Source organism: Triturus cristatus, chromosome 2_2, assembly GCF_964204655.1.
Source record: "Triturus cristatus chromosome 2_2, aTriCri1.1, whole genome shotgun sequence".
Taxonomy (NCBI): Eukaryota; Metazoa; Chordata; class Amphibia; order Caudata; family Salamandridae; genus Triturus; species Triturus cristatus.
Genome location: NC_140582.1, coordinates 624,187,303 through 624,212,992, shown reverse-complemented (window position 1 = coordinate 624,212,992; position 25,690 = coordinate 624,187,303). Strand labels below are relative to the sequence as shown.

The window sequence follows — 25,690 nt, the reverse complement described above, 5'->3', positions numbered from 1 at the left end:
TTAGGGGTGGAAGAGAGGGCCGCCAAGCAACCGTCAAGGGCCTCAGTGCCCGCACAGGCACGCAGGTGCGTCGTCCAGGAGCTCGTCAGCTCAAAGCTCGAGGGAGCCATTTTTATAAACAACTGCAATGGACCGCACTCCGCTAGCTCCTCCTCCGGGTCGCCTCAAGGGAAGCTGGTACATGAAGTTCTTCAGTGGTTCACCCCAGTGGGTGCAAGTAAGTACTTGTTGAACTGATGATCTCTGATGGAGTTCTTGAGTGGTACTTTTGGCATAGGCTTACCCGCCGATATTTTATTTTTTGGTAGCCTACGAAGCAACCCTACACACATACCTACTCTCTGCTGACGAGAGGCAACTACCTCGAAACACGTGTCCAGGGATGGCTAACGCGACACTTATTTTCATTTTAACTTTTGGCATAGGCGTACCCGCCGACGCTACTTCATGGACCACAATTCTTTGGGGTAACATGCTGGTAGGACTAGCAGAGTGCGGCCAATCGGATTTTTGTTTCCATTCAGGCTCCCTTGAGCCGGTGGGGCTGACGAGCCCATGGCTACGCACCTGCGCGCCTTGAGTGGTACTTTACCTGAGAATATTTTTTGGCAGCCTACGCAGCAACCCTACACACATACCTACTCCCTGCTGACGAGAGGCAACTACCTCGAAACACGTGTCCAGGGATGGCTAACGCGACACTTATTTTCATTTTAAACTTTTGGCATAGGCGTACCCGCCGACGCTACTTCATGGACCACAATTCTTTGGGGTAACACGCTGGTAGGACTAGCAGAGTGCGGCCAATCGGATTTTTGTTTACGTTCAGGCTCCCTTGAGCCGGTGGGGCTGACGAGCCCATGGCTACGCACCTGCGCACCTTGAGTGGTACTTTACCTGAGAATATTTTTTGGCAGCCTACGCAGCAACCCTACACACATACCTACTCCCTGCTGACGAGAGGCAACTACCTCGAAACACGTGTCCAGGGATGGCTAATGCGACACTTCTTTTCATTTTAACTTTTGGCATAGGCGTACCCGCCGACGCTTCTTCATGGACCACAATTCTTTGGGGTAACACGCTGATAGGACTAGCAGAGTGCGGCCAATCGGATTTTTGTTTACATTCAGGCTCCCTTGAGCCGGTGGGGCTGACGAGCCCATGGCTACGCACCTGCGCGCCTTGAGTGGTACTTTACCTGAGAATATTTTTTGGCAGCCTACACAGCAACCCTACACACATACCTACTCCCTGCTGACGAGAGGCAACTACCTCGAAACACGTGTCCAGGGATGGCTAACGCGATTTTAAACTTTTGGCATAGGCGTACCCGCCGACGCTACTTCATGGACCACAATTCTTTGGGGTAACACGCTGGTAGGACTAGCAGAGTGCGGCCAATCGGATTTTTTTTTTTTTTTTTACTTATTCATATGTTCCCCGAAATAAGCATACACAGATGACTCAGTGGCAGCCTGTACTTTGAGCAGGAAAGGAGGGCGGTCAGGGTACAAACGGACTCATAAGCATTTACTCACACTCATGCATCCACACACGCATCCATTCACAACACTCACTCCCAGATATTCATGCACGCATGCACCAAACATTAAAAATAAGATCATACTTACCTGCACTGCTCTGCCTCTGAGATCCCAGAAGGGTTGGGACTGCTGCCTTCCCTTTGTGGCTGACCTTAGAGGGAAGGCAGCAGCTCCTCACTCATCAGAGTGGGATGGGGTCAGTGAGACTGCTGACCACACCACACTGTGTGACAAGGTGTCAGTGATTGACACTCAGCCCTGGGCACTTCAGGGCTTAGAACTGAAGCACCCAGGTCTAAGGCAATCAGTGACACTCCCCCTCTTCACAAGGTGGAGGGCCTCGAGGTGCTTTACCAGGCTGGAGAGGTCACATCAACAGGAGCTGTGACTTCTTCAGCAAAGTTCAACTCAGGCAGCCAGGAGCCTGTGCATTTAGCACATGTCTAGCTCCTGGCTGCCTGACCTGAAAATAAAGAGTTTCTGCCAGGCTGAACCTTTGCTGACATTTTACTCTTTATGGTACCCAAACGTGAGGGGGCATGACTCCTCAGCCCATTTGGTCAGGCCACGGCTGATGACTCTTATAGGGGCATAGGTATAAATAAATAGTCACAGTGTTTCAGTAGCAGATCACGTAGTAGCCTGGTACATGTATCAGAGGCGCAAGTATTTGACCTGTTAGTAAGTGTTTGCTCGTTAGGTCAGCCTTAAAGCATTTAGTGGTGTTGTCTAATACCCTGGCCACTTTTTAGAGGTGTTTCCGTGTTATACCTTTGGATGAGTGTGTCAAACACAACAGACTGGTTCAACAAAATCACCAAAAAAGCTGCACTTATGTCTTCTGCCTTAAATAACTTTTTAGTGACATCCAGCAGAGTGGTTACTGCAATCCCTACTTGAGCTACAGCCTGACTATCTGTTGTCATGAGTTTCTAGTGGATTAGCCCTTTGCACAATTTGACAATCTTCTCAATGATTTTTGTGAGGAAGGTGGCTCTGGCTAAATACTGTAAGCCAACCAGATCCACTCGTTCTATGGAAGGTTTTGTTACCAGTATATCTGAAATTAACAAAAGCAACTTCTCTTGTCTCAGACTTGGGGTGAGGACCTAGGATGTGCAGATCAGATTTGAGACGGAGAACCATTTCTTACACACTAATACCCACTCTGCACCAGGTCCACATAGACAAGCTAATAGTGCATATACATAAGGTACTCAGAGTCATTTGTACACTATCTTCAGGGACTACTGTGCATATTGATGCAGCTGATCTTAGTTTAGGCACCAGAAATAGAGCACAATGGACCCTGTCACAGAGCTGGTGGTGGTTACTTTTTAGGTTTTGATATTTCATCCACAACAGGAAATTCAGCCTGGTCACCAATACTTTTCCTGATTTCTCTGGGTACCTAACGTTACAGTGACATCGCAGGATAGTGCAAAACCAAGCAGCTTCAGCTGCTTCTATGTGCTGATATGCCTCCCAGTCCTTCTCAAAGCACAGAAAGTCTTCACTACCTTACGATAGCTTTTAAAAACACAGAGATGTGGCTCACAGAGCTTTTCACACTAAAGGAGGATGCTTAAAGATTGTATAACTGTGCATGAACAAGTTACAAGTTTTATCATAGGATGATAATTATTATGACAGGTTATTCGGATTAATGCACTACTGGAAACAATAAAATACATGAAAAAGGAGGAAGTTATTTGCCTTTTCACTTTTCCCATCACCCATCTGCATAGGAAATAGTATCACTGGTTTCCTGCTAAAACCGTCTTCAAAAGAAAAAGCCAAGCAAGAGGACTTTATTTCCCATCACCCATCTGCACAGAAGTGACGCCATTGGATTTTCTATCACCCTTCTGCACAGGAAGGGCCATCATTGGATTTGCCATCATTCAGCTGCAGAGGAAGAGATGTCACTGGCTTCCTGCCCACGGCATACTGCAGTCCTCTGTCCCAGGACCTAGTTAATAGCGGCTTCAGTGCGGTTGCACCGCTGGCATGAAAAAGGCAAGCCCATGTGTGCCCATCCAATCCCAGTACCTAGAACCCTGGATTTCCTCCTACTCACCACTAACCTGCCGCGATACTCTCTGCTTTCAAAGCATCTGCTGCTTGCCGCACTGCTGCCTCACCGCAACACACAACACGGAAGATGTTCACATGCACCTCCTACACATTCTCATGCACTCTCCCACATCCTACACCCACCACTCCTGCACCAACAACATCCAGCACCCTTTTTGCTCATACTTGCCCAAACCAGCCACCCGCTCACGCTGATCAAATGCCACCCACACAATGCACCACATTCATATGCATGCTACTCAACCCCGCTCGCTCACCAAACATGCCACAGAGATATGGGACCTACTGTGGACCGGCTTTCCTCACAGAAACACAACCTCTGCACCGAACATCGCTACAGTTATCCCTGCTGGCTACAAGATCCCCAGGCATGACTATCAGCACCAGCCAAGAGGTGTAGTCACTGTCATATTCAAAGGTATCATCAGCTGCTCCACCTACACAGACACCCCGACCAGATACATGGAACACGCCCCGTTCAAGACATGCATCACAGCCACCTTCTCCTGGGGTGGAATCTTCGTATACGGATCACTAGGATCCTGAACCAATTTCACCAGCTACATCATAGACTGTGTCGCACCCCCCATCCTCCTTAGAGATCTGAACTTTCACTTAGAGGACTGCACTAACCCTTCTAGAAACACTCAGGAACCTTAGCCTCACCCATCACGTTACCGAATCCATCCACATTGCTGTACACCTATTGGACCTGATTTTCTCCTCAATCAGCAACATCACACTTAACAAGTCAGCAACCATGACTTGGACAGACCATGCCCTCATCAGTTTCAGCATACGCATCCCTCACCACGACAGACTTTCCTGCACTGGAACTGCCTGCCGAAACTGGAAAAACATCATAGAAGAAAAGTGGGCTTCTGTCCTCTCTGTGCTCTTGCCTGAGCACACCAACACCTTGCCAAAAGCCATCAAGAACCTCAACAGCTAAATCAGTGCAATACAGCAGTATCATGGCTCCCCTCAAGGGCAACCCAACAGCAAGAGCTCGACCACAGGCCAGTTGGTACAGAGAAACTCAGACTGACAGAACACCACTTTAAGCCACAGGAGTGCAAATAGAGAACAATTCAAGACACCACAGAACATCTTCAAATCAGCCCTAAGACGCTATCATCAGCAGACAGGGAACACCAAATGTACAGCACTTGCAGACCGCACTAACAGCAGCACTAACAGCAACAAAGAAATCTGTGCCATCATCAAATATTTCACTGTGCATCCAGCAACATCAACCGCTCACAAGATCTTTGCAACAAGCTCTCGGAATTCTCCTGTAACAAAATCACCTCCATATACAGCAACTTCGACCCTCAACCGGATCCTGTCACTATTGCAGCTCAGCCTCCCATCACGGAAGAAGAATGAACCCTGTCCTAATGGCCCACTGTCACCAAAGTCAAAATCACTGCTACCAGGAACACCATCCACTTGGGGGCCCCATCTGACCCTATCCCCCACCACGCCTTCACCAAAAGACTCCTATAGATCAGCGAAGCCATAACATTCTCAACATCTCCATCGACTCAACCCTGGAAACATGCCACTTTCATGCCCTTGTTTAAGAATTCATATGCCCCAACCATGCTTTCCAACTACAAGACCCATCTCCCTCCTACCATACCGACAACATTTTTAGAGAAACTAATCAACCAACACCTCACCAACCACCTCTGCAACCATCAGCTCCTCGACGCCATGCAGTCCGGATCCAGGCCCAACCACAGTACAGAATCAGCACTCATTACATGTTCCTTGAAAGAGGAGACACAGTAGTCCTCATTTTCCTGGACCTCTGCAGCATTTAACACAGACTCACACCATATCCTCATCAGGTGCTGCATAAGAGTGGCATCCAAGGACCCGCTATACGCTGGATCTGCACCTTCTTAACAGATAAATTACAAGCTATGGACACTAGAGTGCTGGCAGGCAAAATGGCCGCACTTCTGTGAAGCTCCTGCCACCTGGGGCACAATCCCATACTAATATTAATCTGCACTGACTGATTCAATTGCGTCCCAAAAATAGCTCCACTGGGAACGAGACACACGTGTGGTAAAAATAGCTGTGTATCCGAACTACTATAGCGTGAGCTGGGGGAATAGAAGAACCTGTTGCATAGCTGGGTAATGAAGACGCGACAAAGAAAATGGCAGCTATGAAATGAGCTCAGCACTGCTGCAAACACCAGCTCACCGGACAAAACAGCGGAGTGCATAGGTGCTACCGGGGGAATACAGACTCTCTGTCCGCTGTGCCCCTGGATCGTTGATGGTGCTACCCGCCTCGGATGGGCGAATGTGGAGGTGCACCAAGGCCAGGAGCTGAGGCGTGGTGTGGCCACATGGCAGATGTACAAAATGGACTCCAAGTGCACCAGAATGGACACTATAACGCATAAACTTGAACAACATGATGGGCGCATTGCTGAAACTGAACCCAGGTTATCTGCAGAGGAAGATACAGTGGCAAATAAGATCAAGCAGCTTCTAAATATTTAATGGGTCCTCAGGGTGATCTGTTTAAAAAAAGAAGATCTTGAAGCGAGGTCCCATAGAAACAACTTGTGTATCAAGGGAATACCTGAAATCATGAACGCTGGTAGGATGGAAGATTATGTGGAACGTCTATTGGTGACGGTGTTTGGAGCAGACCTCTTTTCCAAGGTTCTTATAGTAGAGCGTGCCCATCAAACCCTGACGACCCGACCCCCACCGGGCATGGCTGGTCGCCCCATGATTGCACGTCTGTTAAATTACAGACACAGAGATACGTCTCTGGGACTAACCAGAAAAAACTGTGAGTTGTAATTTGATGGTAATACCATCTCCATATACCCGGATTGGCTATTCAAGAGGCACGTAGAAAGTACAATCCCATTAAGCAGAAACTACAACACACCTATATTCAATGTGCCATGCTCTACAGGCGAGACTCTGCATCACTCACCAGGGCAAGGCCCACATCTTTAACAATCCTCAACAGGCTGGGTAATTCCTGAATCGCACTCTGAGGAAGTCCCTCCCCCCCCCCGTCCACAAGACCAACTCGAACCTCCAGGCCCTTGTCGTGATTGTCAGGGGTGGAATCATTTCAATTTACATACTCAATGGTGAAATGTGCAGTGGAGGGTCATCAGCAAACCACTTACGGGACTGCATGTAATAAGTGAAGTGAAACAGTGATGTATCTGTAAGGTGTTACTGCAATATCAGACACGGAAACTGTCACCATGTTGGTCTAGAATAGACCAGGACACATTTATTGGCTAATGAGGGTGTGTGGTGTAAGTTAAGGATGGAGCAAATGTTACCCTGGACACCCTCGTTCACTCTGGGAGGTACTGCCTGGCACCCTAATTGACTACTCCAAAGGTTACCTCTAATTTTGACTAAGTTCTGTGGATTTGATCTTCCTCTGGTCTCCTTTTTTCCTTAACTTCACCCTTCTTTAGCTCTCCCTATTTACTTGTAAACCTTTCCCTGGTTTTACTTTTAGATCTAACTCTCAGACTAGAACTTCTTGTTTTCTTTGTGTTACCTGTTGTCACTTATCCCTGTGCAAAAGCTGGACTATCACCTTTCCTACGTCGTAGGTATAGTTGACCCTCATAGATTCTCAGTCCCCATTCAATGCCCAGGTCAGCTGAAATCATGGTTGTCTTATTCATGTCTGGTTACATGGACGGAATCACTTTCCTTGCAGGATTGGGCCACCAGAATGGGAAGGGAGTGGAAACGGGGTCAGTTATATTTCCTATTCACAAGACACATAGCCAACATTACATCAGTGCATATGCTTCTTTCACAAACATGAGCTTATGACAGTATAGGGGAACTTATTTGCAGCTTATCAGATTTCCATCCACAATGACTGATACGAGATCATAACTCTTCAACAGTACAAGGCTCAGCTACAACTGCTTAGAATGGAATGTACGGGGGTTGAGTGACCCAGGCAAACGTAAGCATGTCTTAGCATATCTTGACAGGCACCACACCAGTATCGCTCTACTCCAGGAAACTCACATAGGGAGTTCCACTCCTACCACTTTCGTTACTCACTGGGTTTCTCACAGATTTGTTTAATCGTATTCCACATATGTGCAAGGCACTGTGATGCTTATATGAAAGGGTACCCCATACACACATGTGGGCGATCTCATCAACCCACATGGACGCTATGTAGTCATATGGGGCAGATTCAGTTCCATTTCTGTGGTCATAGTTAACTGCTACGGCCCCAATATTGATGAGCCTGCTTTCTTTGATCGTCTCTGGGGTTTGATCGTTGACAGAAATCACACATATCATTTGCGGGAGGGCGATTTTAATGCGACATTGAATTCCCAGCTTGACAGATCCCATACTCCTTTGTCTAGGCCTTCGATTGCTAGTAGGCATATTCAGGCTATTATTGATTAACATAATTAGATTCATGGATAACTCTCCGTCCGATGTTGAGAGAAGGCACTTTCCATTTTGGAGTACATAATAGCTAGTCCAGAATAGACTATTGACTCATAAGCAGGGGGTTGGCTTCGCATGGTTAGTCTTCTTGTATTTACCTCTTTGACCACTCCCCGGTACTTATGGTGTTGTGACCCCCTGAACTCCCCTCCTCCGCTGGCTTCATGGCATCTCCGTTCAATTGCTGTTGGGTTAAGCTTTTCAATGGGAGATGAGACAGGAAGTAGTGGAGTTCTTTGATAGGAATGTTGGCTCGGACCCGCAGATCAGAATAACCTGGGAAGCCTTCAAGGTTACCATGCGGGGAGCATGCCTGGCTAAAAGTGTGGGGCGTTTCCGCTCACTGCATGATTATCTAGGGCCCCTGGAGCGAGACATTTGTTAATTGGAGGAAGGCTTGGGTAATCTCGAACTTACTGGCAAGATTAGAGCTGCCATTTCAGAATTTCAGGAAAAACTGATCGAGAGTGCTTACATCACGGAAAAGTCTTTAAAGAGCGTGCGTATGGCGAGGGAGAGAGGCCAGGATGTGTGTTGGTGACCATTATGGCTTTGCCTAAAGGCAGCAATATAATTCTAGAAATTCAAGATGAGCATGGTAACCCAATCCGTGACACTATGGAAATTTTACAAGTATTTTCAAGGTATTATCACCGCTTATACGCCACGCCTAGGGCTGAAGCGGTGAATATAGATGATTACTTAGAGGATACTGCACCAGGATGGCTCATTGATGCTCATCGAGAATTTCTCTCTTCAGATCTAGAGGAGAATGAAATTAGAACAGCCATAATGCAGTTACAATTGGGAAAGGCATCGGGGCCTGACGGGCTACCAGTTGATTTCTACAAAACATATATCGGAACACTTGTACCAGTTTTAAAATCGATTTATCATGAGGCAAGTGAAACTGAACGGCTATTCCCCTCCATGAGCGAAGCGATGTTAATCACCTTGCTCAAACCTGGCAAGCACACAGACCCCTATCGCCTATCAATTGCAATGTGAAGATTCTAGTAAAAGTGCTGGTCAATTGCCTCGGTCATTTGATGCCACTTTTAGTGCTCCCCGACCATTCGGGATTCATTCTTGAGAAGACCACCTCACCTAATTTGAGAACATTATTTGCAATCCTTCAAAATGTTGACCCTGAATTAGTAGCGGTGGGCTGTCCTTTTAGATGCTACCAAGGCTTTCGATTCGGTTAAATGGGATTACTTACTGGTGGTTCTGAGACAAATGGGTTTCCCCTCCACTTTCTGAACTGCTATATTCTCAACCAACAGCCAAAGTGAAGATCAGTGGAGTATGCTGTGCCCCTTTCATGTATAACAAGGCACCCGTCAGAACTGCCCTTTGTCTCAACTACTATTTGCGCTGGCAGTTGAGCCACTTGCTGCGACAACACCACCAGGAATATGACATACAATACCCTACCAGGCAAATAATGATAACACTATGCTCAAGCGATATCACACTATAGCTAAGGGATAGACAGGATAGTCTGAATGGAGTATTGCACGAGTTTGTTCACTTTGGGGCCATCTCAGGGATACAGATTAATTGGGAAAATCACATATTTTCCCCCTTAACCCTTCCACTATGCGATTTCGACCTGATTATAATGGTGCGATACGAATCTTCACTATCTGGGGGTGTTGAATCTAGAGATAGGGAAGAGCAGATCCAAATGAATTATGGCACTGCCAGTGTCACGATCATGTACAAAATAACACGCTGGATATCGCTGCCACGTTCTTTGACTGGGTGTATATCCCTTATAAAAATGGTGGTCTTGCCAAAGCTGGTATATCTATTCCTTAATATTTTGTATTCACTGGGACATCACTTTTTTAAAGCCTTAAAACGCAGTTGATCTGGTTAGCATGGGCAGGCAAACAGCCCCGCATTCAGTGGAGTATTCTTACACAACCATTTTCCAGGGGTGGCTATGTGGCTTCTGACATTGAGTTATATTTCTTGGAAGCCCAGGCCCACTATGCCATATATTGGCATAGACCTACTCCTTTTATGCCACATCTGACCATAGAACAGGGGTATATGGCGCATATTCCATCAACAGCATATTGAGTTACTGGTAGTGAGACACTTAGTACGGCAGACTCCATGGTTACTTGTACAAATGCAGCTTGGGAAAGAATGGCCAAACGACTAGGCAAGCCCATACTATACTGATCCCACCACCCTATCACTTTGCATTCCCTGTGACACATGAAGCAACGTGGAGTGCCCTGCTCTTGAGGGTGGACGTCAACACGTGGGTAGACTTATATGTGGATGACACGTTTAAGGAATGAGAAACGTTTTTCTCTGATGAAATAGCTACACCACTAGACATCTTTCATTACATAAGACTTAGACATAATGTAAAAGCAGTCAATCTGGAATTTCCTTGTGACCTCCCACCTTCAATACGCTACACACACTGCTCACTGACACAGATCCTAGACATTTGATATCGACCCTGTACCACTCTGCTCAACTGGAAATGCCAGAACATATAAAGCACACCAGATCGGGTTGGGAGCTGGAGGCATCCATTACTGATGTGCAGTGGCACTACTGTTGTCAGCAGACGGAGTGTATCTCCTCTAGTAGCATGTTACGAATCATACATTTCAAGTTTATACACTGTGTATACTACACGCCTGCCTGGCTATGTCAGTATCGCTTAAGAACTGACAATAGATGTGCCAAGTGTTGAGAGAAGGGATCTGACTTTCTGCATTTGGCCTGGGTTTGTGGTCCTCTACGGGCGTATTGGCAAGATACAGGGGATGCATTGGCCCTAATAATAGAACATCCTATTGACCTAACACTACTATTAGCGCTACTGGGATAGAGGTGGGATTTAAAAAATATGTTACACTCTGGGGCATATGTACAAGGGGCTAACGCCACCTTAGGGGCACTTTTTCAACAGTTTTGCGGCGATATTTTATTGCCATGTGTACAAGCTGACACTAACCTCTGTTAGCGGCATATTTCCGGCAAAAACCTCCATTCTAAAGATCGCCACTTCTGTTAGCGATAATGACATGCAAGGGAGGCGTTCCCGTGCAAAAACGGCTGCTAACACCACTTTGCGATATTTACAAGGGGATTCCTGAACTTTGGAGGACCAAAAAAACTGGCTCTAACTGCAGTTAGAGGCAGTTTTTTAAGATCAGAAAATAGCTGGTCTTAGAAATGGAGATCCCACTTGGGGCCTCTTTCCAGCAGGTTTTGGTGCTGGACAGCGCTGCGAGCAATGTTGCAGCGCTGCCCTGTAACAAAACTACAGGGCAGGAATGCGCACCATCAATAACATAGTGCGCATTCCTGGGCCTCAGTCATGAAAAGTGTTGCAGCGCTGCGACAAGACAGCGTTGCAATACTTTTTACTACGCACTTCTTGCGGCACCACGGATGCGCAGTATTCACTGGACAGATACTTCTGGAATCCTGACATATCTGTCTGTGCTAAAGTCATGCATTGCTGAAGTCGATTCACAAGCATGATGCAACTCCAGCAATGCATGGAGCCAGCCTATACCTGTGGCACTGCGTCATCCTTTCGCCTGCCTTCAGGCAGGGGTAAGGTACTGACGCAGTGCCGTCCTACAATTGTCGTAGTGAAATCTGAGGGATTTCACTGTGCCACTCCTATGAAGCCTTGTCGCATGGGAACGCACACCCTGGGCACATCACACCTGATGCAGGTATGATGTGACACAGGTCATCACAAGGTCACGCATATGTCTACATGCGTCACTTTGCAAATACGATGCAACGTGGAGCTAGTTTTGCCTGGTCCATTCTTGAGGGGTGCCAGGGTGTCGGCACAGTTGGAGATCCATCAGTGGCGGCTGCGCACTGTGGTATCATCGCCTGTAAGCATTAGCGGAGTGGTGGTGCTGAGGTAGTTGACAAGACGTTCTTCAGTGGCCTTGATCCAGCTGCGAGGGGGGCGATGATAAGGATGGTGTACGGTGGGCATGGTGAAGACGTGATGTATAATATGATGGTTGGTCCAGGAGAGTCCGGTGGTGTGGCTGTAGTTGAAGTTGCCGCTGGCGGAGGCGACGTGCTAGACCATGTGTCCTGCTATGTGGCTTGCTGCTGTGACTAGCTGCTTGAGTCTGATGTTGGGGAGCTTCCTCAGGAGGGGCTGGTGTTCTGGTCACTGGGTTTGTCCAGGTGGAACTTGAGTTCGCCGAGTAGGATGTTGTCGGTGGATGGGAGAGCCTGGTGTGCAATGAGGTCTACAATGGTATTGGAGAAAGGGTGTCCATGGCCCGGGGGGCCTGCAGATGAGGGTGCCGCAGAGGATGGGACCCTTGAGACCCTCACGGGTGAGTAGCGTGCTTTACAAATGTTTGATTGATTGATTGATTGGGGTTGGTCCAGGTCTGGAAGTTGAGGTGTTCCATGGTCACCATTGGGACTTTTAGAGTGCGTGGTCAGTTGGAATGTGCTTCTATAGGTGATGGCAATGCATCCTCCTGGACGGTTGGGGTGGTTCTTGCGGGTGATTTAGTAGCCGCCAGTGATGGTGATGGCGACGTCCGGTCCAGAGCAGATGTTGGTCCTTGCAGGCGATGTAGCGTCCAGGGTTGATGGCGGTGAGGGTGCTGGCGCCTGAGTGGTGGAGTGTCCGAGAGGATGGGTCCTTGGTGCTGAGCGAAGTCCAGGGGCAGACGGACGCAGACGGGCTTGCCTACGGCTTGCCTTTGGCACAGGAGACGTCCAATACAACACAGATATTACATCGTAATGCCTTCACAACACACCTCCAACAACACAGGTGCCTTTACATCGCATTCCATTACAGCGGATTGTGAGGTCAGTAATGGGGTATTTTTAAGTTTTAGGGTGAATATGGGTTTTGGGTGTCGGAGATTAAATATGGGGTGTCTCATGGGGTAAAATGTGAAATTTGGGGGGTGTTTTGGGGTCAATCATGAAAATGCTGGTAAGCATTTGGGTCAAAAATGGAAATTGGGATTTGCATTTGGGTCAAATATGATTTTTAGGGTGTGTTTTGGGAGCTCAAAGATGAATTTTAGGGGTCAGGGTTTGCTTTGTGGTGCAAGGATCAGTTTTAGGGTTGCACTCACTGCAGTGGGAATAGTAATATTTACATCTCCGCTATCCAACACCTTTCCTACTGTTGCAATATGCCTAGTATTAGTATGCATTGTAATGGAATGCAATGTAATGGTATGCGTCGTAACTTCATATATACCTTTGGCACACCAGTGGTACGCCCGCTGCACAGCGGCCGCCATTGAGAAGCGCTGCCGGGGAGACTGGGCAGCTAGGAGGTGGGAAACACCGGAAAGGACACTGGATGGGGCCTGGACGCGGGATTGTGTGTGTGAGAGGGTGTTGTAAATATTTAAATGAGAGAAATCTTACCTCGAGGCCGGGTCCTGTGTCTTCGTTGCTTCTGCTCTCCTGAGTCTGCTTTCATGAACAGGAAGTAGGCAGCCAGGCTCCCTCCCCTAAGCCAATAACAATGCTGAAATGTAGCATTGGGACTGGTCATTGGCGCCGGGACATGGCGTTCAGCCAGGGGCTGGAGGGGTGGGCATGTTCTCCATGCAAGCTGTAATGCAGCCTGCATTGCAAACCGGACAGTGTGCATGACTGCTTTGGATGGCCTGAGTGAGCTGACCAAACAGTCATTGTGCACTTAAATGAGCATGCCACTCCTCCCCTGCCCTGCTCCGTGAGCAGCCCTATCCACCCTCCCGCCGCAAAGGAAACATAGCATGATTACATCCTGAAGTTATCATCATGTGATGATTTTTCCTCTTCTTGCACTGCTTGAAAGCAGTGGGGCGATGCACATCGCCGTAGCGGATGAGCCGCTACTGGGGGTGTGTCATCTACAGGTGCTAGGCCTGTGCGACTCGACCCCCGGGCCTCCTCCGCTTCGCATCCCACCTTCTCCTTACCTGGACAAAGACACTGTGGCGCAATACGCTGCACTCTCTCCAAATATGTGAATCAGCCAGAAGAAACCTCAGCCAGGTGGGATTTCACAAGCCTGGGTACAGCTGGTGAACCTTCCGATGCAGTTGATGCAACAGGGCACCCTTAGGTGTGAAGTTGCAGCGCTCCTGCCACACAAGTTCGGCGCAGTTCAGGGGCCTCGCCCTCCACAGCATCCGGCCAGCGCAACATCATCCGGCCTGTGATGCAGAGAGGCACCGCCCACCGTTGGTAATCCCCTCCATGCACCCCGGTGTAGTGGTGGATCGTAGTATGCAATGCAGACCTCCCTACGTTGGTGCGCAGGAGCGCCTCTACCATTCACAGCTCCAAGGGGCTCAAGTAGGGCTTCTCACACAGGTCAGCAGCTTGTCTCCATGTGACCTGCCAGACTTCACCACCAGATACAGGCGATCGCTGGGCCTCAATATCTACCGCCAAGGCTAATCGACTCCCCAGCTCCTCCGCATCCCACTCCAGGCTCCAGACGCATGTCCAGCGAGGCATCCAGGCCCAAGAGGCAGGTCTAGTGCGGCATCAAGGCTCCAGACGCAGGTCCAGCGATGCATCCAGGCTCCAGAGGCAGGTCCAGCGAGGCATCCAGGCTTCAGATGCAGGTCCAGTGAGGCATCCAGGCTCCAGGAGCAGGTCCTGTGGGGCATCCAGGCGCTCATCCTAGATGTTGGGTGGCTTGAGGGGGTTGTTGATGTGTGCTGCACTTGGCAATGGCTGCTTTTTTGCCTATTTTCTATTGGAAGTCGACCGAAAGGCTTTTTTTTCCAATAGAGGCAAAAAAATCACGTTGGGCTTACTAACGTGCGTTTTTTGCCGCTAATGGGCCTTTTGTTGGTTTTCACCCGCTAACGACGGAATTCCTATCACCGTCACGCTAATGTTAGCGGCAGTTTTTACCGCTGATCCCTGAAGCTATCACCATGTAGCGACGTCTTGTACATACAATGCTAACAAGGCAATAGATTTCAGCTGTACACAGGGGTAAGAATACTGCAGCTAACTAGCATTAGCGGTAGTTTTTGCCAGTCCTTTTACATATGCCCCTCATGGCTGCATGACCTCACATATTGCAAAGAGCAACTCACCACATATGCGGAGCTACTCCCCCCCAGCTCTTGGCCCCGGGATATTTCAGAGCCATTCATTGCAAGCATACTTCATAGCTCAGACACATGATGCTGGGTAGGGGCATATGGTGGAAAGAGATCCTACTGCGATTGCAACTTCTCTGCATGTTGAGACACATTGATTGGTGCCCTATCGGGGAATAACTGGACACTCTGAGCAAATATTGAATGATTGAAAATTAACCTGCTGATTGTGATTGGTTCTTGTCAACATACCTGTTGTAATTTGAACTTTGCCTTTGTAAAATGTATGTGCAGAACAGTGCCCCCAATCTATGTACAGAGCTGAATCACTAAGAATACTTGCACATGATGATATATGGTAAAAACAATAACGATGGAGCTAAGCGCTGTAATGTTATTAGATATCACTGTAATGAAGATTAATGTATGGCTTACTCAGATATGATGTCATGTACAAATACAGAAAAATTCTATAAAGAAAGTTTTTTTTTAAACCCAATAGATCACAAGCTCTTAGCCTTGCACCTTTATCCTTGGATGCCCACAAAATCATATGCAGAGTACCTCAAGGTTCATTCCTCAGCACCCTCTTCAACGCATACTTGATCCCTCAAGCCAATGCCATCTGCGCACACACATCAACATCTTCTCCTATACTGAAGACATGTAGCTCTTACTCTCCCGCTTAAACAAGACCGCCAACACAAGAAACTTGTTCACTGTCAGCATGACCAAAGTCGCTAACTGGATGAAAGCCGACTGTCTCAAGCTTAACATAACAAGACAGAAGTAGTGATATTCGGCAAGAACACCTCACCATGGGACTCCATCTGGTGGCCGGTCAAACTCTGATCCACTCCCAGCACACATTTCAGGAACCTCAGAATAATTATAGGCAACAAAGTAGACATGACCGCACAAGGCATTGCATTTTGCTTCCACACCCTAAAGATGTTGAGGAAGATCAGCATCTTTAGGGTGGATGCTGATCTTCCTCAGCATCTTTAGGGATGGATCCCAGGCATCAAGTTGGACTACCGGAACACCTATCACACCTGAATCACCAAGCAACTCACTAGAATACTACAAACCATCCAGAACTCGGTAGCCAGACTCATCCTTAACCTCCCACACAGAATTAACATCAAACCACACCCCAGAGAGCACTACTGGCGCCTGATTCACAAGCACACTAATTTTAATCTCCGCAACACACACATTTAAGCCACTACACAACTTAGGTCTTACATACCTGACTGGTCACATTTCCTTACACGAACCACCCAGACACCACCACTCGACAGGTCTACAACTCACACACATCCCATACACACATTGAACCAAATCAGGAGGGATGTTCTCTTACATTGCCCTTAAAGAATGGAATGGCATCCTCCTCTCTTCTTGTAATCCGTAAGAAGCGGAAAACCAGGCTTTTCATTTAACCAACCGACTATAAGCAGCGTTATGCACACACACCTGCTTTGAGCCAGGATATGCTTGCGGGTGATAGTGCACTATAAAAATACAAATAACGTACCTATGTTTTGTTGCGAAGCAGCGTCCACAAGGACACAACATCATTTTATCAGTTTTTCATTTATTGATAGATTGTTAAACCTTCATGATATCAGCACAACAATCCAAAGATGAATATGACAGTACTTTTTTATAAATACAAATAAAAGGCAGCAAAATAATACAGGTGAAGGTAAACAAACAGAACGTTAACCAGGCACATTCAAGCGTTATTTTGCAAATAGTATGACATACATTTGTCTAACGTATGTGTAAAATATTTCTGTTTGACAGGTGTATGAAAGTCATACAAGCATTAATTGTAACAGTGGTCGAAACCAGCACCAAAGAATAAAGGACAGAGCTATTTTAATGTGTTAAAAGCAAAACATTCAGTAAAAACCTGGATTTGTGTAATTACAAAAAGCTCCGAAGCAAGTAATGTATAGCCGTAATACAAGATATAGCATGTGGTACACAATAACAAAAAACTATGAGTACTTAGTACAACTAAGCTGAACTGAAACATTTCAACGCTTATAAATAGTGAATGATAATGTGGTTGATGTGCTTCATACAAGGGAATAGTGTTTCCCTCTTACTGCAAAGTACCATGATTTTCATGTCTATAAAAGTGTCTACGCTTTTTTTGAATACTAGAAAGTTTAGGGGGCACAGTGCCCGACCCAGTTTCACAGGACAGCTGGGGAGTGCTCCAAATTGACTAGTAGCCTACTTTAGCTCGCGACTTCCCAGGTTGGGGGCCCCTGGCACGTTTGCTGTCATACAGCAATGGGGAGGGACCACAGATAAACCATTCACCGCGTGCACGTGCCGTGGTTTAATAAAAAAACGTGTATCCCACACATTCAACTACCATTTTCACTTCCCTCAAACACCTACTCAAACTACATCCTATGGCGTATATTCATCACAGATCTTGCGGGTTTCATCCTCTGTCAAAGTACTTTCTTTTTTTCTCACATCCACCCACATATTAGAAAACAGGCTATATAACCAGTGGTTGATGCACTTATACCACTAGCTGGTGCCACTTGCTCTTGGAACCTCGGGTGAGCTGGCAGTGATCTAGAACATTGTTTCTTGCATTGCGCTCACCTGTAGTTACCCATTTGCAGATACTCCACCACAATCTGCTCACCAGTCCGCGTGTGAGCATCTCCTCTACGACCTCATTTGACCAGGTTCATTGAAGCGTGCTCAATCTAACCAAACAGCAATACACTTGTGAATGAACCACCACCCATTGGTAGTGAGAAAAATACAGAAAAGAGTCATCCAATTAGGCACTGATCTTACTACTGTGATTGGCTATTTGCATCTAAGAAGTAAGGCAGTTGGTTCCTTTATACATTCTGTGGTATATATCAACTAGGGAGGCAAGGCACTTCTTTTGCCCACACTTCATCACCTCTCCCTTGTTTATATAACAATATATATTGCACTTGTGGTTGTTAGAACACATTGCTGGGTTCGTAAACGGATGAATCGTGTCCAAATGTCCAAAGTAGACCCTTAGTACTTCCAAGCAAAGCGGCTCGTTGGAGGACCTTGAGAATGCACACTTGGTTCAATCTGAGGAAGCGTGGTAATTTTGACACAAGGGACAAGAAATCTGTAACATATTCGGAAACATCTGCAAAGGAAGATTTTGGTGAATGTGATACGCTGTGCAACGTGGACATTGCTGTTCATGACAGATGTTTTAGGCAGACAGAACATCATATTCATGCTCCCTACATGAACCAACCAAACAAACCTGCCAAAATATAACCTCTTAAGGTCTAATTTCCTATAAATAATGGATAATATTTGTTTTTGATGTCTGTGTCTTATTAGCAGAAGGCGTGTCTGCCTATTGGCAGGACAGTGGCAGATAGCTTGTCTCTCAAGGCATTAGTTTTCAGTGTAATCCTCGATGGCAGAAAAAGACGCGTCCAACTGTAGCTCTACAGGTCATCACTCTCTACCAGGCCAGACTGCAGGTGGACTGGGTTTGCATCAGGTTGGAATGCTGCCTTGATATCGAGCCCTTGGTCTGAAAGTGCTGCGTAGCGGCTGGTGGAGGGTCGCACCTTTTTCGGTTTGGTGATATGTGGTTGATGCTGCCACTGGGCTGTTGGCAAATGAAAAAGCAAAGGTGTTAGGGAGTAAAACTGAACCAACAGGTACATTTAGTTTTGCCACTAATAAAACACATTTTACGTCCCTGCAGGTACCAAAAACATATAAATACTGATAGCGCTGGCACACATATAGCACCACCATTATTTTAAGAGAGTCTTTCCCTATTTGCATGGGGGCTCAACCCCAAGCAAATGAGAAAAACACGTTGCCTCTGTGCCGTATTATAGATGTAGGAGTATGGGCAAAATGTTTGTCAGCAGACACTCAGATGTTACGCCATGAAAAGATGGCACACAGAGAATGCACCTCCTGGTGGTGGCCCACTGGATGAGGTAAAGGGGCTCCCAGGACGCATCCTCCTGCAGGTAGTACACAGTGAAAGTCAGAACAGCTGCTTCGAGCAGCTGCTCCGTCTTTTACTAATGAGCTGCACCCAGTGCAGGCATGAATTTTTGGCTGCCCTGGGGACAGCTCTTTAATGGTAATATGGGGTGGGCCGGGGCAGTGTGACCGTACGATAATATGCCCCCTGGTGTCTGGGATTTTTTTCTTGGCCTTCCTGTAAAGAGAGTTCCTCTTTTTAGGTATGGCTTGTGCAACAGTTTTAGCTGTCTCATCAGATTACGGTTTCTTTACAAAATCATATATATTATAAATGCATATAAGGGCTTTTGGTCAGTGGTCTTCATCCACTGGTCTATTAAACCGTCATTCGTGCTCTGCGGCCACCCACTACTGCAAACAGCATGAGGCAATTGGTCAGCCCACTTCAGCCATTGGCTCCCTTCTGTGAGAGGAATTTTCCTTGTGCACAAAGTAGTCATTTCCACAGATAATAGTGCACTTCATTGCCAGGACATGTGCAACAATGTTTCTTTTCTTTAAATAATTGCGCCTTTTGATTATTTGTTTAATTCTTTAGTTTTGTTAGGGCCCTGCAGCTCCCTACCACTGCTCTTGCTTATCTCCAAGTGTACCGCATCCCATGCATACTTTAGCATTGTGTTACAGTTCTAAAATGGGCATTTGCCATTTTGTAATAGGAAAGCAATGTTAAAGTATACGAAAATCTATTCTCGGATTTCATTGTGGCCACCAATGCAAGTATGCATGCAGATGCATGGGTGGGCACTTTGTAATATTATTCATAGATGGCGATTATGATTGTGTACACATGTGAGAGTGCTTGCAGAGGTACCATCTTGGAACAGTTTTTGTTATAATCTGTGGCAAAAATATTGCGAGATAACTGCCTGTGCCTGCGCATGTGTGAGCACGCATGTGCGGAAAGGGGGTGTTCCAAGGCGGGATTGTCCTGCAAGTTTATACACACCCACAGAGGTACTGATTGGTAGTATTGAAAAAACACTTTCCGACGTCATCCATTTCTAGAAATGTTTGGAGATTTACTCCTATCAAAGGAAGAAAAAAAACTTATTTACAAGGTGGGGCACGAACAATGCCCAAAACCTGGTTTGAATCTGGGGTAGGGGATTTCTTCACAGGGAAAATATTTTCTCTGTGGAGAAAAAAGTTAGCAAGTACTTACTTTGTTTTCGCATGTAAACATCTACTTTTGCATATTTCTGCATGCAAAACGGAATTCATAAAATGCTTTCAGTATTAATTCTGGAAAATTGCATCTTGAGGAGGTTTCTGCGGCTAACATGAAAAGTATGGCGAATGCAAAACAGTCGGAAATCTGGACCCAGGCAAGGTCAGATACCTCTGTGTACATGTTTCCACCTACTTCTAAGACACAATATGTTTAAGGATAGTGTATCATTGTATTTATTTTCTTTTTTAGAGTTATGGGGAGCTCTCTACAAGTGTAATGTTTTGACTGTATTTCTGAAATAATATTCTACAAGCCACCATTGATGCTCAGCATTTAGCTCCGAAAATCCATTTAATCTAACAGCTTTTTAACACAAAGACGTAAAATGAATGTACAGATGATCCTCGTGTTAATTTGAATAAAAATTTCAAATGTGAACCCTGAAACTGTATTTTTCATCCACAGAAAGATACAGTGTGTGCAAAAAAATCTCAGAATCAATCCAGAGTTACGGTATGCATTGCTAATATGACTGAGCACATAAGTGGTTGTGCACTGCCAATGCAGAACAAGAAAAGGCAGTCGGGCCACAAACATACGTTTCGCCTGACCACAGATATGTTATGTTAGTCGCACTTATAGAGCACACGGTTACCCCGAGGTTGTCCTGGCTCTATGCACTGCCTGCTGTTGAACATGAAGATGTGTACTAATGAGAAAAAAGCCAAGTCTTCAACCCTTTTCCCAAGGAAAGGAGATCCGGGGCGTTCCTGAGAAGAAAAGGAAGATCGTTCAATGCCCTGGAGGCACAAGTAATAAAGCTCCTGCCTCCCCAATTGACTTTTTTGAAAGAGGGGACTAGAACCTGTTGATCGTAACATTCTTCCAGGGACGTACCATTGAAATTTACGCCTCAGGAAATTAGGTCCTGCTCCACTGATGGCCTTAACCCCTTCCATGCGTTCGTCGGCCAACGGCCATCGCGAGCACTACCTCCATAGTGCTGCGCACGTCCGTTGGCTGACGCGGCCCCGCCCACTCCACTAAAAGGCCGCACCCCGGCGGAATTACCGTCGCGGTTAACGAATTAAAGACGGTACAAAGTGCCTTAAAGCGCACTCTTTGTTTAACTGGGAGCCAATGGAGTTGCCTAAGTTCCTCCTTTACGGAGACAAATTTCGGAGTCCCTGACAGCAATCTAGCTGCTGCATTTTGGGCAATTTGAAGCCGAATGATATGTTGTTTTTGGCCATTGAGAATAAGCGATTGCAGTAGTCAAGGCGCAACATTATAAGGGCCGTTACCACTGTCTGGAGGCTGTTTTCAGTGAGAAAAAAACGTAATTTTACTTATAATTCTTAGTGCCAGATCACCATACTTATTTGGTCACCCATGTTGAGTTTGTTGTCCACCAGTACCCCAAGGTTTTTTGTTTTCCTAGTGGGTACAGGGCAGGATCCAAGGTCTTCCGGCCACCAATCGGGTGTCCACACAAGCGGATTGTTTCCAAACTTTATGACCTCGGTCTTACTAGAGTTTAATTTTAGACAGTTGGAATACATCCAGCCCGAAATGGCACCCATACAGTCGTGAAAATGTGCCTCTGTTCCATTTTCCACCCCCTCAGTCAATGACAAAACTATTTGAGTGTCGTCAGTATAGGAGGTGAGTTGGAAACCAAAGGATCTAATGACTCCTGCTAGGGGTGCCACATAGATATTAAAAAGTGTAGGGCTGAATGACGAGCCCTGTGGCACCCCACATGAAGGGTGAAGTGTTTTGACATGTTACCATCCAAGTCCACTGTTTGCAATCTGACGGATAGAAATGATTGCAGGAGTTTCCATGCTCGACCTTCTATTCCTATGTCAGACAACCGGTCCATCAACAATTTGTGATGGACCGTGTCAAAGGCCGTGGACAGATCCAACAGGATCAGTATAGCATTGCCTCCCTTGTCCAGGGCCTCTCTGATTTCCTATGTAGATTTAATTAGAGCTAACTCAGTGCTGTTGTCTGCTCTAAACCCATATTGGGATGGGTCAAAGGAGTTATTAGAATAAAGAAACGTGTTGAGTTGGGTTGGAGATATACATAATATATGCTCCAGAACATATTGCTTAGCAGCAATCCTCCAGAATCTTGTTCAAACTCTGTCAGTTTAAAACTAACAATAAAGTAAAACTTGTTAAAATACTGTTAATTCCAATTTAAAGAGGCATTGTCAAAGTCAAGAGGTCTGGGCTTGGCAAGCTGGCCTGATAGTCTCCTTTTTCTTAAATGATTGCATGCATATGTCAAAATACAAAAAAGGAAAAGAGAAAACATGCTGCAGCCTAAATGTGGCAAAACAAAAATACCATGCTCATAATTTTAATAGAACAGTGTGGGTGCGCCCTAGCAGGCAAGTATCTTTAGAGCAGGAATAGAAACATGTTTTCGTTTTTATTGCATCACAGGAAAATATTGTCATTGTTAGTGCAAAGAAACAATACTAATAGCTTTGAATTACTGTAACCTGTAGTCATAGTTTTGGCCCATCAACCCCTAACACTGAGGGCACTTCTTTTTAGGTGGAAGTGAACATGTGACCAGTCAAGATGCCATCACTCACACCCCATGTGAGTCAATGGCTGAGGTGGACTGACCCACCGCCCGTTGCTGTGGTGGACGGAAGCAAAATGTGAATGGCAGCTGCACAAACAGATAGAGGGGTAATCCAAACATGATATATTACAGGGATCCATGACATATGAAAGATATTTCACAGTTTTCGGTGAAATATAGATTTCATCATCTTAATGACAGCCCACAGACCTTCACCATTGTCCAAGTTAAAGGAGTATGTGGCCTAAAGGGACCAGAATATGCTGTGATGTTATCTGAATTAGGAAACAAAATATGCAAATTATGGGGCACATTCGCTGTCAACATAATCTTTATCCATTTTGGCTAAAGCAGCAAAATCTGCATCTTATGTGGCATATTAGCTAGCAAATGCATAATTATATGGTAAACAATATAGCCACATAATTGCATAAATTTACTGGTCTCACCGCAGTCCATTGTTTTATCAACAGTTTATTCATGAAACGTTGGCATTCTAATTCCAATCCATTGTTAGCTGAAGTTGGAAAAAAATCGCTCACCACCCCAAAATAAACATGTAATATAAAATATACATGACGGGTACCATGTGTATTATGGCACTATATTGCTATCACGGAGTTCTGGTGACATTTACAAACCTCTTGTCTTCTTCGCCCGTGTGGCTTACAATGTCACCAGATCCCCTTGATAGCAACACACATTACATGGTCACCCGTTATGTATCAACTTTAAGTATGTGTTTGTGTATTTTTTATTTAAGATTTGTTTTGATTGTGTCGGATTGACAATATTACTAAAGCTGTCTCTGGGCCATACCTATACATTTCAGTCTTTCTCCAAAAACCATCAATCCTACTATAATAAACTGCCAAATTCTACATACCTCCTCCGAATATTTATGGTCATAATAAATACTGTACACCGAGAGCTAAATTTTACATAAGGCTAGATCATACAATTCTTTATGCAATGCCCAAACAATTGTACATGGCAAAGACTGTTAAATTGGCATAGAGTATGTGAATGTAGCCCCAGGAATCTGTCTCAGTGGTCAGAATATTTTACACAGCCTCTCTTACAATGCCACGTGGCTCCTCCTCCATGTCCCTTACCCTGCCCTCAATGTGTGAGATGTTGTTTTTTCTGTATCTCATTCTTCACCCATAGATAAATATTTGATCTTCCCAACACCAACTTCAATGATGATTAATTCCTTTGTTTCTAGTGACTTCCCAGCCAGTTCTCCTTAAGTCTCCTCCGCCTCATTTCCCTGCAACCCTCAACAGACCCACATCTTTCCAGTTGGAGAAACAGAGAAACTGCTTATTCTTCCTATGTAATCTCCCGCCCCAAAGTATCATACTTCAGTTTTGTTTGATCTCAGAGTTGCATGTGCACACAGAGGATTTGTCTACATGAGGGGAACCCGGGTGGAGGGGTCGACAAGGGTTGTGGTCGGGCCAGGTTCTCGAGGGTTGTGGTAGGGCCAGGTTTGCGAGATATTTATGCGAGGTAAGTTTACACACAAAGAATCTAGATGACAATCATTGACACCACTGCTACACATACATTTAAAATATTCATTGGTTGCTACCCATCAGGGGCTGAGACTTTCATCCAAACATCTGGTGAGCCCAGCCATTAAGTAATTACATACAATGCACATTCACAACATAGTATAGTTGTGTGCTGTTCCTTTTTCATAGTGGAACACAGTAAGCCAGTTTTGTTCCCTTTACAACATCAGAAAAGGCATCTCAAGACTCAGGTATATCATGGTCATAAATGATGTGTCAGGAATGGATTGCACCAGTGAGACTCCAAAATACAAGGTTTTATAAATACAACTTACTATACACATCCAGTCTGGCGGTGCAGGACACGATCCCGGCCTCGTTCTTTGCAGACACCGTATACCAGCCGGCATCTTCCTTAGTGGAGCCCTGAATTAGTAGGCAGATGTAGCCGTAGTTATCCTGGTGCATGCTGCGAAGAAAGATCATCAGAGGTGAAGCGCAATGGAATGAGTTTCTCCCTCACCCTCTCTCCCAGTATCTCTCCCTGACCTCTGTGGTGACACACTAACCCCACTGAACACCATATCTGGAAGAAGTGGGATACCTGGGCAAGTACTTCTTACTCTCTGTGTTGATAAAATGGATCTTGTGACTTGTGTTTTTCCAACAGTTGCTTGTAGCAGTCATAAGTATGAGATGTTCAAGTCTGTGGCACAAATTCTTTTACAGAAACCCCAAATTTTAAAATTGTAAAAACTCACAAAAATACAAACGGCCAACTGATGCAAGATGTTCGACGTGGCATAAACGTTGACAGCAGGACAAGGATGCAGGGGAGAGAAGTGTGTGAGGGGGCCCGAGACCTTGATGAGTAGCAAAAGAGAGATGTGTGAGGGGGTCAGAGATCTTCTGAAGGAAGGGGCCTAAGTGTGTCAGAAAGGCTGCTTTCTAAACATTGTAGAAGGCTGTTAGTGCAAAGAATAAATAGTTTTTTAAAAATGTTATAGTAGTGTTGAGAAGGGGAATACTAAAGTGGATTTTCACTGTTGCTTTAACAAATATTTATTTTTTCACATTTTCTTCTCACGCTCATGTG

At 45.8% G+C, this 25,690-nt stretch overlaps 1 protein-coding gene across 2 annotated transcripts in view; it reads right to left on the bottom strand.

Moving 5' to 3' along the window:
• Positions 1-16,826: 16,826 nt before the first annotated feature.
• Positions 16,827-25,690, bottom strand: part of PALLD (palladin, cytoskeletal associated protein) — a 1,042,501-nt gene continuing 1,033,637 nt past the window's right edge. For both annotated transcript variants that reach the window (XM_085641796.1, XM_085641797.1), the window contains 2 exons: positions 24,930-25,063; positions 16,827-18,898 (listed from right to left, as the gene is read on the bottom strand). In XM_085641796.1, the coding sequence (XP_085497922.1) occupies positions 18,732-18,898; positions 24,930-25,063 (301 nt within the window). In that variant the 3' untranslated portion in view covers positions 16,827-18,731. The remainder of the gene's footprint in view (positions 18,899-24,929; positions 25,064-25,690) is intronic.